At 36.4% G+C, this 13,227-nt stretch overlaps 1 protein-coding gene across 3 annotated transcripts in view; it reads left to right on the forward strand.

The window, feature by feature from the left end:
* Positions 1–13,227, forward strand: part of LOC145686319 (uncharacterized) — a 358,756-nt gene that overhangs the window by 91,507 nt on the left and 254,022 nt on the right. For all 3 annotated transcript variants that reach the window (XM_081759521.1, XM_081759522.1, XM_081759523.1), the window contains exon 2: positions 12,082–12,237. In XM_081759521.1, the coding sequence (XP_081615647.1) occupies positions 12,139–12,237 (99 nt within the window). In that variant the 5' untranslated portion in view covers positions 12,082–12,138. The remainder of the gene's footprint in view (positions 1–12,081; positions 12,238–13,227) is intronic.

Consider the following 13,227-nt stretch of genomic DNA (forward strand, 5'->3'; position numbering starts at 1 on the left):
ACACATCCTAAAGTATACACTACTCAATCTTCCCATGGTTAATGAGATGTAGTCCAAAAGTACGATGCACTCCTAATATTTAATTTTTGTTTTACTGTGATATTATCCAGAGGTAATACATATATCACACTGAGATAAACAACTTGACAGAATGAAGATATCATACGTAGTTTTCCAGAAAATCGTGAGAAACGAATTTTTATGAAGTTAAAATATGCGTCGCTTGTTGCCAGTGTGATGCAATTGATAACTTTTATGCTGGAATAGTCTTATTATTATTATTGTTATTATTAATAATAATAATCGTTTGTGTACTGTAAAAGAAAAATATGAACCGTTAAGTAGTAGATTTTATCTGTTGTTTTTTGATATCTTGTAACAGTAATAACAAACTGCTTGTAAATACGCAATGATTATCAAGGACAATGGCATATTAATGTAAGGACTACTCTGCAGACTAGCAATAAACAATAAACAATAACAGATAAACAATAGTTCCAAAAAAAAAGTAACTAACTTGGGCACGTCAGAATGTTCGCGAGAATATAGGGACCCATTGAGACTAGCAAAAAACGTGGTGTAATTATTACTCAAAGGGCCGTACAATGGAGGTATTAACGTTAATGTTAATGGAACTAATGAGCACTTACTTGCTCTAACGGTTAACCTCATTTTAGAGATGATTCTTAGAAGTGGGCGTGTTGGCATGCAGTTAGAAGACATATCCATTATTTAAAAAGCACACGTTATCTGTGGAGTGCTAACGATTTGCGTCACTATCGAACACTAGCATAGCACTAGCGACGTTTAAAGTCGAAATTGGAGTCTGACATAAGTGGCTTGTCAACTTCACGGACATTATATTTTCCTTGAATGCGAAAATTTTGCGCCCAGGAAATTTGCGCCCTACCACAAAAATAGGAAAAAATGCGCTCGCAATATATTTGCACAGGGATGTTTGCGCTCTACCGCGAAAAGAGGGGAAAATGCGCCGGCTATATATTTGCACTGGGATGATAGCGCCCTACAATTCAACTTATTTTTGTATTGTGTAAAGTAACTTCCACTCACACTTGAACTAGGCTTGCCTCTCATCGTCTCAGTGAGTTACTCCATCCGTTATAATATTCCGAACAAATGAAAAAAATACAATTTTAGTTCACTAAAGGGCAATCCATGCAAATACAATTTTTCATTATACTACAAAATTTACAATAAAAGTATAAATGACTGATATATAATTATTTATTAATATAATCAAAGAGTATAATTTAATCTACAAAAGGCTGTTTGGCTCTACCCAGATATCTCTGTTCACAATCCTTGCGAGTTGTTTGGCTTTTTAGGACACAAAATATAGAAAAGAAAATGTAAAGTGAATGTAAAATCAGTTCAGTAATATTATCAAGAAAACTATGTACAGTGTGTTTACTTGCTGGAATTACACTTTAAACACACAATTGCGTTCAGTCGTTCTTTCAGAAAAAATGTTCCGGGGGGCACACTTAGTATTCCGGAGGGGGTCACTGCTGGTACTATTCTATTTATTATTATATTATAGACGTATTATTTTGGTCTCCTCCGAGGGGGCACTTTGAGAGCTCTGGGGAAGCCAGTGTTCCCCCAAAATCATCTCTGGAAGAAGCAGTGATTGCGTTGATCCGTTGTGTTCTTTTGGCTTATATTGAAGTTTGTCCCCTTATATAGCCACAATGAAAATAAATCACAAATGGCATGGTTGTGGGGGGAGGATTGTTTATGCTGTAATGTCAGCCCTTCCGAGCAAATGCGTAAGCTCGAATAGGTTCTTTTATTTCGCAGGGCTCAAACTTCCCGATGGAGGTACATTGCAGGCGCAATTTTCCCTGCTCTTGAGGTAGGGCGCAAATTTCCCAGACGCAAAATTCTCGACACCGTTCGAATGACCTCGGAAGACTATATCTTTTTCAATACTTTTTTATAATTTTTTACTCGAGATTTCTTCATAGCTTCTTATTAAAATACTTACTAATATATCCTCATTTTATTGTCCTAACCAATCAATATGGGTATGTTGTCAGTAAAATATTTAGATTGATCGAGCCTCTGGTGTGTAACCACAGTATTTCATATCATCCCTCCATTAGAAATCTTGGCTAAACGAACCAATATATGTTGCCAATAAAATAGTTTAGAATGATTGAGCCCCTGGTAAATAACCACAGTATTTCGTGACAGACCCCCCCTTCCTATTACCATATTCTAGCTACGTGCCTGACTCAGCTAATTCTCTACATTCTTTACCAAGCACACATTTTCTAAAGCGAAAAATGCCCTCTAAATACCTAAGCTCATTATTTTCAGCAGATGCACAAATTGGGTAACATTCTATCTACATGAATGTTATATATGTCGATTACTGGAAACCGTTTCTCGCTATCTATTACCATATTTACTATATAATGATTAACGTTAAAACCGGAAATGGTTGATTTGTACCGCTTCCGGTTTGAATATTACATTCATCAGGGAACTCGATTCTTAACTATTGACTCTGTACATCGTGGCCAAAATTGATGGTAATCCATCAGATAGTTCTTGAGACTGTTTGTTTCACTGACGGACAGAATGAATATATGGCTATAGAGTTTTGATAAACTAAATTCGTTAATGAGTGATGATGGAACAAATATAAGAAAGGGAACCAAGAGTAGGCCTACCACCGGAAAAATTTTCGAACACAAAATTAGCCATCGAAAACCCACATGTCCTGGGTTAGAATACCATAGATGAAAACTCTACCACTGAGTCATCAATCACCCGCTTATTAGTTTTATTAATTATTATATTAATATAAACTAATGAATGCCTGCTTATGTTAATTATTGAACAATTACATTGTATACTTCGTAAAGTCAAAAATTATAAATTTATATTCACTGTACATACAATGAGCGCAGAAAGTGTTCGTACACCTATGCTATTGAAACGAGAATGCCTGCGAAAAAGAAACAGAAAATTTAAGAAGTGTAATAACACACACAATATGAATAATGAAAACTAAGCTTTATGAATATATCAATAAAGAACCACGAAGACAAGTTTAATGGTCAGAAAGTAAATAAATTCCGTAGAAAGTGTATAGAGTAGACGCAAAAAGAGATCGTACACCTGACGTACGAATACGAAACAAAGGTACTACAACTGGGGTTCACTAGTATTCACCTGATTATACACCTCTGTATAGCATGACGAATAACAGAATGAGTTTAGTTGTGAATAGGAGTGAAAAAAACTGCACGGCGGGCTGTCAAAATGGGAAGCAACCGAACAGAAACAAATGAGGAGACAAGAAAAGTAATTATTAAATTGCATAAGAAAGGTAAATCTTTGAGAAAGATAGGAAACCTTGCAGACAGACCTCGTTCAACAGTACAAACAATAATTGTGATGTATAATGTTTCTATCACTGTGCGAAAAAAAAAAAAAAAAAAAACTGGAAGACCAAGAGTGTTGAGTGAACAAGATAAACGTTACATTATTAGGGAAAGAAAAAAGGTTCCGAAAAGTAGTGCTGTGCAATTGGCAACGGATTTGGAAACACGCGGTGTTAAAGTATCAGCCAGTACAGTGCGGAATATTTGCAGGGTATCATGGTCGAAAATGTTATGGGTGAACAAGACAAATCGTATAAAGAGACTAAAGTTTGAAAAAGAGTATAAAGATAAGGGATCAGGCTTCTTTCTGGAAAAGGGTCATATTTTCGGACGAAAGTAAATTTAATCTTATCGAATCCAATGGGAGGCGTATGGTATGACGCAAGGTGAATACAGAGATGAATCCTCAAAATCTCGTCCCTAAAGTAAGACACGGAGGAGGGTCCGTGCTCGTCTGGGGTTGTATGAGTGCCTCAAGAGTGGGTCGTCTCCACTTTATCGATGGAGTGATGATCCACAAAGTGTATATTAACATATTAAAGGAAAATCTCCATACTAGTGCGCAGAAAACAATTTATTGTTCAGCAAGGCAACAATTCCAAACATACAGCGGAAAATACTCGATTGTGGCTACTCTATAATACCTTGAAACAGCTTCGCACACCTCCCCAATCCCCAGACATGAACCCCATAGAACATCTATGGTCTGTTCTGGAGACAAGAATCAGAAGGCACAGCTTCTCTACTAAAGAAGGCCTGAGAAAAGCTATTCAAGAAGAATGGGACATAATCAGTCCCGAAGCTACTAACTAATTAACTAACTCTATGGCCTATGGAACCCGGAGGTTCAATGCCGCGTTCACAAAAGCTCTCCACTGACTTCTATAGCCCCGAAGCTACAGAACTACGAACTACTACAGGTGAAATCAATGCCACGAAGACTACAGACAATCATTAACGCACAGGGTAATCCCACAAAATATTAAATAACGTAATATACTTTATAAGCATTAATTCAATCATAAGTGTACGGTGACTTTTTGCGTTTACAAAAAAGGAATTCTCTCTTTTCTTCTGAGCAAAACAGTGATTGTCTTTGTTTGGCCTTTCTCTTGTATATAGAAATAAATGTATGAATGTGTAGCAGGGTGCGAAATCATTTGCAAATGGTGGGGGGGAAACTGGCCCGCGCTGGCCCACCGGGACGTGTCCCGGTGCGCCCTCCGAAACATCACAGTATAAATAAAGTTACAAGTTTTTAGTAATAAATTCTTACAGTTTTATTGGTAAAGAACCCGTGAAAGGTGCAGTGCGCCCTTTACATTAGGCGCCCTTGCGAGTCCACATCAAAGATGAACGATTTTATTTACTCGTCTGTATACCACAGTTCTGTACAATAAATACATACAGTTACTATTGGTAAAGAACCCGTGAAAGGTACAGTGCGCCTTTTACATAAGACGCCCTACGAAACATCACATTATAGATAAGTGGTTTTAGTTATCATGTGTAACAGCTTTATATAATAAATTCAAATAATGATTGTTAATATAGAAGCTGTGAAGAATACAAGGCGCCCTTTACAATTCATACAGTTGCTATTGGCAGAGAACAGGTAAACTGTATAATCACTTACAAAAATATTATAAAGTTATGTAGCTATAAAACGAAACAACGTGATACATCAAGAATAGTTCGGATAGTCAAACGTACGATGCATTCATAAAATACTACATTGACACTAGTCTCTAATTTACCATTTTTACGGCATCGAAGCTTTCACAGTTTTAATATGCGTCCATATATCCGAGCATATTGATTGTTCCTGTGTGTTTTAAATCAGTGTTCGGATAATCAGTACCTATTGTAATTCTAAAATATAGCTATATTAATTTCAAAATGTGGTCTTCCTGTCACCACGGCACGGCGAGTTCTCAGGTTGTGGATCGAGGAGAAGGCCTCTCGGATACAGAGATTAGCTGCGAATATACTGAATAAGCAGTCGCAGACAGACAAGGGGTTATCCTCCAGATTGGGGATTTGGTGTGGGGCTAACAACTCATCCTGTGAAAAAAAGGCTTGCTCAGATATATTCGCAGATTCCTCGGATCAGAACTCATAGGCCTAACTTGGCACGAACTCAGCAAAGTAAAATCGACATGAGAATTGGAACATGGAAGATAAGAAGTCTCTATAGGGCAAGCGCGTTAAAATGTGTAACGAATGAGTTTAGAAATAGAAGATGGAACTAGTGGGATATCAGGAAGTTAGATGAGAAGGAAATGGAGGAGTCAAGTCGGGAAATTTTAAGTTCTTTTACGGAGAACGAATTAAAAATTACCAACTAGGATAAGGGCTTTTCGTTCACAAACGAATGCGTAATATCAGCAATTACATGGGTTGAATTTGTGAATGTTGGTTTTTGTTTTACTTCTCTTAAGGGTCGGTGGTGTAATATTATTGTTTTAAATGTACATGCCCCAACAGAAAATAAGGATGACAATAAAAAAAGTTTTTACGAAAGAATAGAACGGGTATTTGATCATCTCCTGCAATACCATATGAAAATTCTGTTAGGCGGTTTTAATGCGAAGGTAGGACGAGAGGGTATTTTCAAACCGATTATAGGGAATAAATGTCTGCATAAGGAAGGTTGTGACAACGGCGTTAGACTCGTGAACTTCGCAACATTCAGAAACCTTATTGTGATGATTATAAAATTCCCACATCGCGACGTTCATAAATATACTTGGACCTCACCAGACGGAAAAACACATAATCAAATTGATCACGTTTTAGTAGACAGAAGAAAACAGTCTAGCACAACTAATGTTCGGTCGTTCAGAGAAGTTGATTATGATAATAAGAGAGAGACTATCGTTGAATAAAGGAAATATTCAATATCTGAAAACGGAGCGGTTTAATTTAAAGAAATTAGAGGAGAGTCAGGTGAGAGGGAAGCCAGATTGAAGTGTTGAATAGATTCTCGGTTTTAGAAGGTTTGGAGTGCACTAGTGTTCAGGATACTTGGTTGAAATTAGAGAAAACATTAAGATTTCAGCAAAAGAAATATTGGGACAGGCAGAAATACGTAGGAACAAAGCATGGTTCAACCAGGAATGCACTAAAGTAGCAGAGAAGAGAAAAGAGAAGAAGCAGCGTTGGCTACAAAATCCGAACGAAACAACTACATAAAATTTCACTATCATCTGGCGGAAAACTTCCAAAACTTTTAGAACAAAGAAACGCAATTTTTGAAAGCTAAAATTAACTTGAAGATAATAGTAAAAATAAAAACATTCGGGACATGTATAAATGCATCAACGGACTTTAAAAAGGCTATCAATTTTGTGCTTATATATTAAAGAAAGCTAAAGGAACAGTTCTCACTGATCACGATAGCATCTGAAATAGATGGAAAGATTTCCTTGACGGTTTGCTTAACACATAGCCAAAAACTAATGTGCGTGGAGAAAGTGAAATGCATACAGCATAACCGTATATTCCAGAACCTAACCAGACAGAAATAGAAATCACTATTTAAAAATTAAAGAAACATACATCTCCGGGTGTAGACGAAATTCTGGTTGACTTAATTTTAGCTGGGGGTGGGGAATTGTAGAGCAAGACACACAAACTCATTCTCCTTATCTAGAACAAGGAGAAATTTCCACAAGAGTGAAAAGAATCAATCATTATTCAAGTTCAGAAGAAAAGCAACAACACTGATGTATGAGGCATTTCTCGTCTGTCAACATCCAATAAATTTTCTTAAACATTCTATTAGCAAGATTGACTCCATACGCAGATGAAATTTTTGGAGATTATCAGAGCGGATGTAGGTAAAAGACCAGATATTTACTATTCAACAAATACTTGAAAAGAAAGGGAATACAATATTCTAGCACATCAATTATTGATTTTAGACTAGGGTTGGAAGGAAATATTGTACAACATGCTTACAGAATTTGCAATACCGAAAAAGGTAGATTAATTAAGATATGTTTAAATGAATCCCAAAGTAAGGTTCGAATAGAGAAATTCTTGTTCACGAGCTTTCACGTTGAGAATGGCCTGAAAGAAGGAGATGCGTTGTCGCCATTATTATTTAACTTTATTCTGGAGAACACTATAAGGAAAATCAAAGACAGGAATCAGGTCCTAGAGCTGAATTGTATTTACCAGGTTATGGCGTATGGTTATGATGTAAATTTAATAGGGGATGAAGAACAATAGAAAGGAATGCAGAAATCTTACTTAACGCTTGCAGAGATATGGGCTTAAAAGTAAATGCAGAGGAAACTAAGTAAATGGAAGTTTGTCGGGATCGTAATACTGCATTTTATGGATGCGTTAAAATACCAAATAATATTTTCTTTCGACAAAGTGGATACTTTCAAATATCTAGAATCATTATTAACAGACCAAAACCATAATTACAAAAAAATTTGATGTCAACTTAAAGCAGGGATTTCGTGTTATTATTCAGTTAAAAATCTTTTGTTGTTGCGAATTCTGTCGAAGAATTTGTAGCTTAAAATATAAAACGATAATCATGCCTGTTCTGCTGTATGGTTACGAAACATTGTCACCGACTCTGAGGGAAAATCGCAGACTGATAGGATTTGAAAACAAGATTCTTAAATCAATATTCGAACTCCAAGAGGAATGGGAATGGCGAAAACTCCATAACGATGAACTGCATAATTTTATACCGTTTACAAAAGCATTGTTAGGGTCATCAAGTCTAGGAGGCTCAAACGGGCTGGTTATGTAGCCAGAATGGAAGAAATAGAAACGCTTTCAAAGTTCGAACTGGAAATTCAAATAGGAAAACAAAAATTAGGAAGACCGAGGCGCAGATGGGGGGACAATATTAAAATGGTCTCGCAGAGATTGAAATATAAAGTAGAAACTGGGTCCAGTAGGCTAAGGACGGAAATCAATGGATAGCTTTTGTAAATCCAGCACTGAACCTCCTGTGTCCAATTCCATAGAGCTATATTAAGTTGTTGATACATTTAGCTTCTTTTTATTTGACAGAAATGTTACTACAGGAACTAAAAAGTTTTTCTCTAGTAAAGAAGATTTCGATTCAAGGTTTCCACATATTAGCTATTTACGTTAATACTAAACCAAATTTGGTGGTGATTTTGATATAGAAAGGCATCTATACTTTCTTTCAAAGTATATATATATATATATTCCCGTTTTGTATGGGCGCCCTTGTAGTAGGCTTGTCCACCGCCCTCATTAGTATCCCAGCACGGCCCTGGGGGGGAAGAAGTTCAGCGATCCACACTAATGCCTCGTGGGGCCTCCAAAAAGTTGAAATTTTAATGGATTATTATTATTATTATTATTATTATTATTATTATTATTATTATTACTACTACTACTACTAATAATAATAATAATAAGTGTTCAAACTAGTCAAAATTGTTATTTAAAAATACTTCAATGTTATTTATCCATTTAACCAAAATTGATAACTTATCTACTGTATTTAATATACACTTCGGTGCGTATGGTCCAGGTTAGACTTTCGTGGAAGCACAGTATCCTTGTGTTTACCATCATATTGAAGATTGCATTCACCAAAATAGTGGTAGAGATCTATAAGTCAGAAATAATAGTCCCTGAGAGCCGATTTCCTAACCAAGCATTAGAACTACTAACTTGAAGCGCTTCACCTGGTCAGCCATAGATCCCCATGAGCTGTAGCGTCTGAGCATAGTTTTTATTATTTATGAAATTCCCGTTTCTTCGATAAGTATTTAGTATTTCAGTTTGGTCGCTCATATCCGTCACTTATGTAAGTCTAAATAATACTATGTATTTATATTGTATTATTAGCAAGAATATATTATTATAAATAACAGATATGATTTCAATACAAATACTCGATAGGCAACAAAAAGCCGTGTTGCCTCAGTGGTTAGAGCGCTCACCTCAGGTGTGTGGGATCCCTGGCGGGATCCTAGCTCGCGCCAAATTCTGCGTGTTGTATACAAACAATTGTGTGTGGGTTTTCTCGGGGTCTTCCCGCTTCCCTCCACTATCTTTATCCACATTATAATTAATCTCATCATGACCGCCTTCCTTCGCCTTACTGAATATTCGTAGGACGTTAAACCTTAGAAAATGAAAGCACAAATGCAATAATATGATTGATTTGCTGATTTAAATTTAGTGTCCCTTTTCAGCAGCGAGACTGTGAGATGTGGACTTACAGTTTAAGGTGGAATCCGAATCACGGTAATCGTTCAAATTTTTGTAAGGCACTCCCACCAGGAATCGAACCCGGGACCCCGTGCACCGAAGATGGTGCGCGCGTGCTAGCCACTAGACCAGCGGGGAGAGCCACAATAATACGAGTATTGAATGATTGTGTTACTCTATTTATAGACCTAAAATATAGTTTACAATAACGTATCTTACCTTAGAGGAAAATTTTAAGATTCTAAAAATTTTAATAGAAAGAAAACTTACTTTCTTTCCGTTTGTAATGAGAGTTGGACATGTGATGGCCAGAAGAAACTTGCGTATGAGTAGCAGTAACAGCATCCCATAAAGGAGGTCCACTGAGTTCAATTGTCAATAAAGATTGCAAAGTGTTCGCCAACATACGGTTTCTTTCGGAACTTTTAATATGAACAACACTGAATCCACATTCACAGGCAGCATTTGATAATGGCACAGAACCAACTTTCCGCGTTAAGTCTTTTAAGAACTTGAAAATCATTTACCGACTTAGAACTTGACTTGTACTCTCTCCATTCTGACACTGTAGAACCCCCGTTTGGTCTAGTGGCTAGCACGCTTGACTTCGGTTAGCGTGGTCCCTGGTTCGATTCCCGGTGGAGTACAGTTGAACGACCAAAGTGGTTCGGATTCCATTATAATCAGTAGGTCCACGTCTCCTTTAGCCTAGCAGGCAAAACCGTGGGACGTTAAACTAAATCAAACCAAATCATTCTGACACTGTACTATCAGGATTCAATCCAAACAATTGAGCTGCTTTATATACCGGTACTTCTACGTTACCGTATAAACCACTCATGCTATTATGATCTTTATTTTCAAACACTGAAAAGCACTTTAGCACATCATTATAAGGAAACCTTGTTTCCACTTCATCTACTAAACCCCAGCAACACCTTGTTTCTCACAGTAAACACTACATTCCCGTCCAAACCAAAACCAAAAAGCTTTTCTTTAAGATTTAAAATATCTATGCCATCTTCGGAAAACGCTTGAATAATTTTCTCTTCAAGAGATTTTGCATCGGCATTTTCTACAGGCACTAATTTATAAAAACAACAACAAGGGTTATTTTCTTCGTCCACATATGTTACATATAACAGCAAGTGTTTATCCGCAAATCTGTTTGTAGATTCGTCAACTGTAATCGAAAAACAATCTGTTTAAGAAATTTTACCAATTTTGCACGCAACTAGAGAATAAAGGTCTCCATCTCGTCACAATGAAACCGACAAAATTAAACACCTAATCCCTTTACAAGTAAACTACGTTTTTTGAAACAGGCATGCATTCAAAATTATTGTTTGTTTGAAAATTTTCATTATAGACCTACTTATATTTTCATATTAAGGTGTCCCCCTTTCAAATTTTGGTGGGGGGAAACGCAAGTATAAAATTTTTGGTGGGGGGGAAATCCTCCCATCCCCCCCGGGATTTCGCACCCTGATGTGTAGTCTTAATTCTGGTTATATATGTATTTTCCACCTCCCGTTCTCATGCTAGCTGTTTTCAATATAAAGTATGCATGGTGTACGAGCACTTTCTGCGCTCACTATGTTGACAATAAGCGAATGTTATTAGAATATTTGTTGAGATTTCTTTTCCTTCACTGCCTTTCGCCTGGTTAAAAAGTAGTTTGCAGTGCTTTGGAGAAGCTGCAGGTGGGAACGCGATAATGTTTGAGACATACCGGCGACTTTTTTGTGTGTGAAAATAAGACCTTCCTCATAAAGCAGTAAATAACTGCAGTAGCAATTGTCTACGTAAGTGATAAAGACATATCCAACTACAAGAAACTAATACAGTATATATATTCATTATTGTGTTTCTCTTTTAACAGCTACTAGCTAGGGATGGCCAATTCCAGAATTTTTACTTTCCGGAATCCTGAGAGTAAAATCGGAAAAATTCCGAATTTTTTCTAAATTCCGGATTTTTTCCGAATATCGGAATTTATCTGAATTCCGGAATTTTTCCGAATTCCGGATTTTTTTCTGAAATCCGGATTTTTTCCGAATTCCGGAATTTTTTCGAATTCCGGATTTTTTCTAAATTCCGGATTTTTTCCGAATTCCGGATTTTTTTCCGAATTCCGGAATTTTTCTGAATTCCGGAATTTTTCCGAATTCCTGAAAGTAAATTTTCCGATTCCGGAAAATTTTGGCCATCCCTAATATATATATATATATATACAATACTCTTGGTGTCTGACAACGCCTGTTTTGTACAATTATGTGTATAGGTAAACTAATTCAGGGCTTTGGAAAGCAAGATGAATATCAATTTTCTTTACACATTGCTGTAAGAGATTGTACAGGTAACTGATGTAGCTATTTCTTTTAAATGCAGAGTTAAGTTTAGAAGAGCACAATCCATCCAATTTTGAACTTTCTTTTTTCAGTGTATTCCTGAATACAGATAATCATTGAACTGGATATTGGAAATGCTAGACTAAGAAATGAGTTCAAATAATCCTAATCAACTGATAGATCACAATGAAGAAGACGATATTTACGATGGTTTACCTACTTTTGATTATGAAGTAGAACTTAAGGAGGTAAGTTTAATTACTAACCTAAGCCAATTGATGAGCTCTTTTATAAACAAAAAAAGTACTTGCTATCTTGTACCTTGTTACAGATTTATTTAAAAATAAGTATCCAGATTTTCGCTGAATGCTGTCAGTATTTCCAAAATATATTTAAGAAAAAGGCCTTCGATGGCAATAGAATGGATGGGAGTTAATTACACAGGTAATAAATATATTCTAAACTTCTGTGTTTTGGGGTAGAGGTAAAAATGATACTCGGAAACTTCGGATTTTTCCCAGTCACGTATTATAAAATTCATGCACAGTTATAACTAATTACAGTTCAAATATTTCCTCTTGAATATTTGGTGGTAGGGACAGGATCCTTGCCGCCAAGGAGTGTGTGTAGGTACCTCTCGGAGACTAAGTTTCCTTGAGAGGAGGATAAAACTCAAAGACGAGGCGTCGTAGAGAATGCTGAGGTGTTTGCAAAGACCTGGCGTTTTAGAGAATGCTAAGGATAAACGAGCTCTCAGAGACCAGGTGTCCTAGAGAATGGAGGTGACGATCAATTGGTGAAGATTTATGTATTCTGCAGTGTTTCGGTTGTTTTTATCCAATAATGTTGCTGACCATTGATCTTCGTTTCTTGACGATCGTTGACGATGGTTGATGTTTTCTTCGTAGTTGTCTGAAGTTGTTTACAGCCAGCAGGTCGTATTGGAAGCATGCAAAACTTGCATCCCCGTGGCGTAAATAAATGAAAAAAAAAAATTAATAAATAATAATAAATAAATAAAAATAAAAAAAAGAAGCTAGTGGATTATTTTTGTTTAGAATTTGCATATTGGTTGTGGTATACATTAAAAGAAGCACTAGAACACTGAACACTTGTACGAATAAAAATAGTACTGTTTTAGTAGTGAAGCTAATAGTAGAAGCGATCAACAGTTTGTCCTCTATCCTAAGCAGGATTAGTAGAATATAGTACATCTCCCTCACAGGAGATGGTGTCGA

Source organism: Thermobia domestica, chromosome 5, assembly GCF_964235325.1.
Source record: "Thermobia domestica chromosome 5, izTheDome1.hap1.1, whole genome shotgun sequence".
Lineage (NCBI taxonomy): Eukaryota > Metazoa > Arthropoda > Insecta > Zygentoma > Lepismatidae > Thermobia > Thermobia domestica.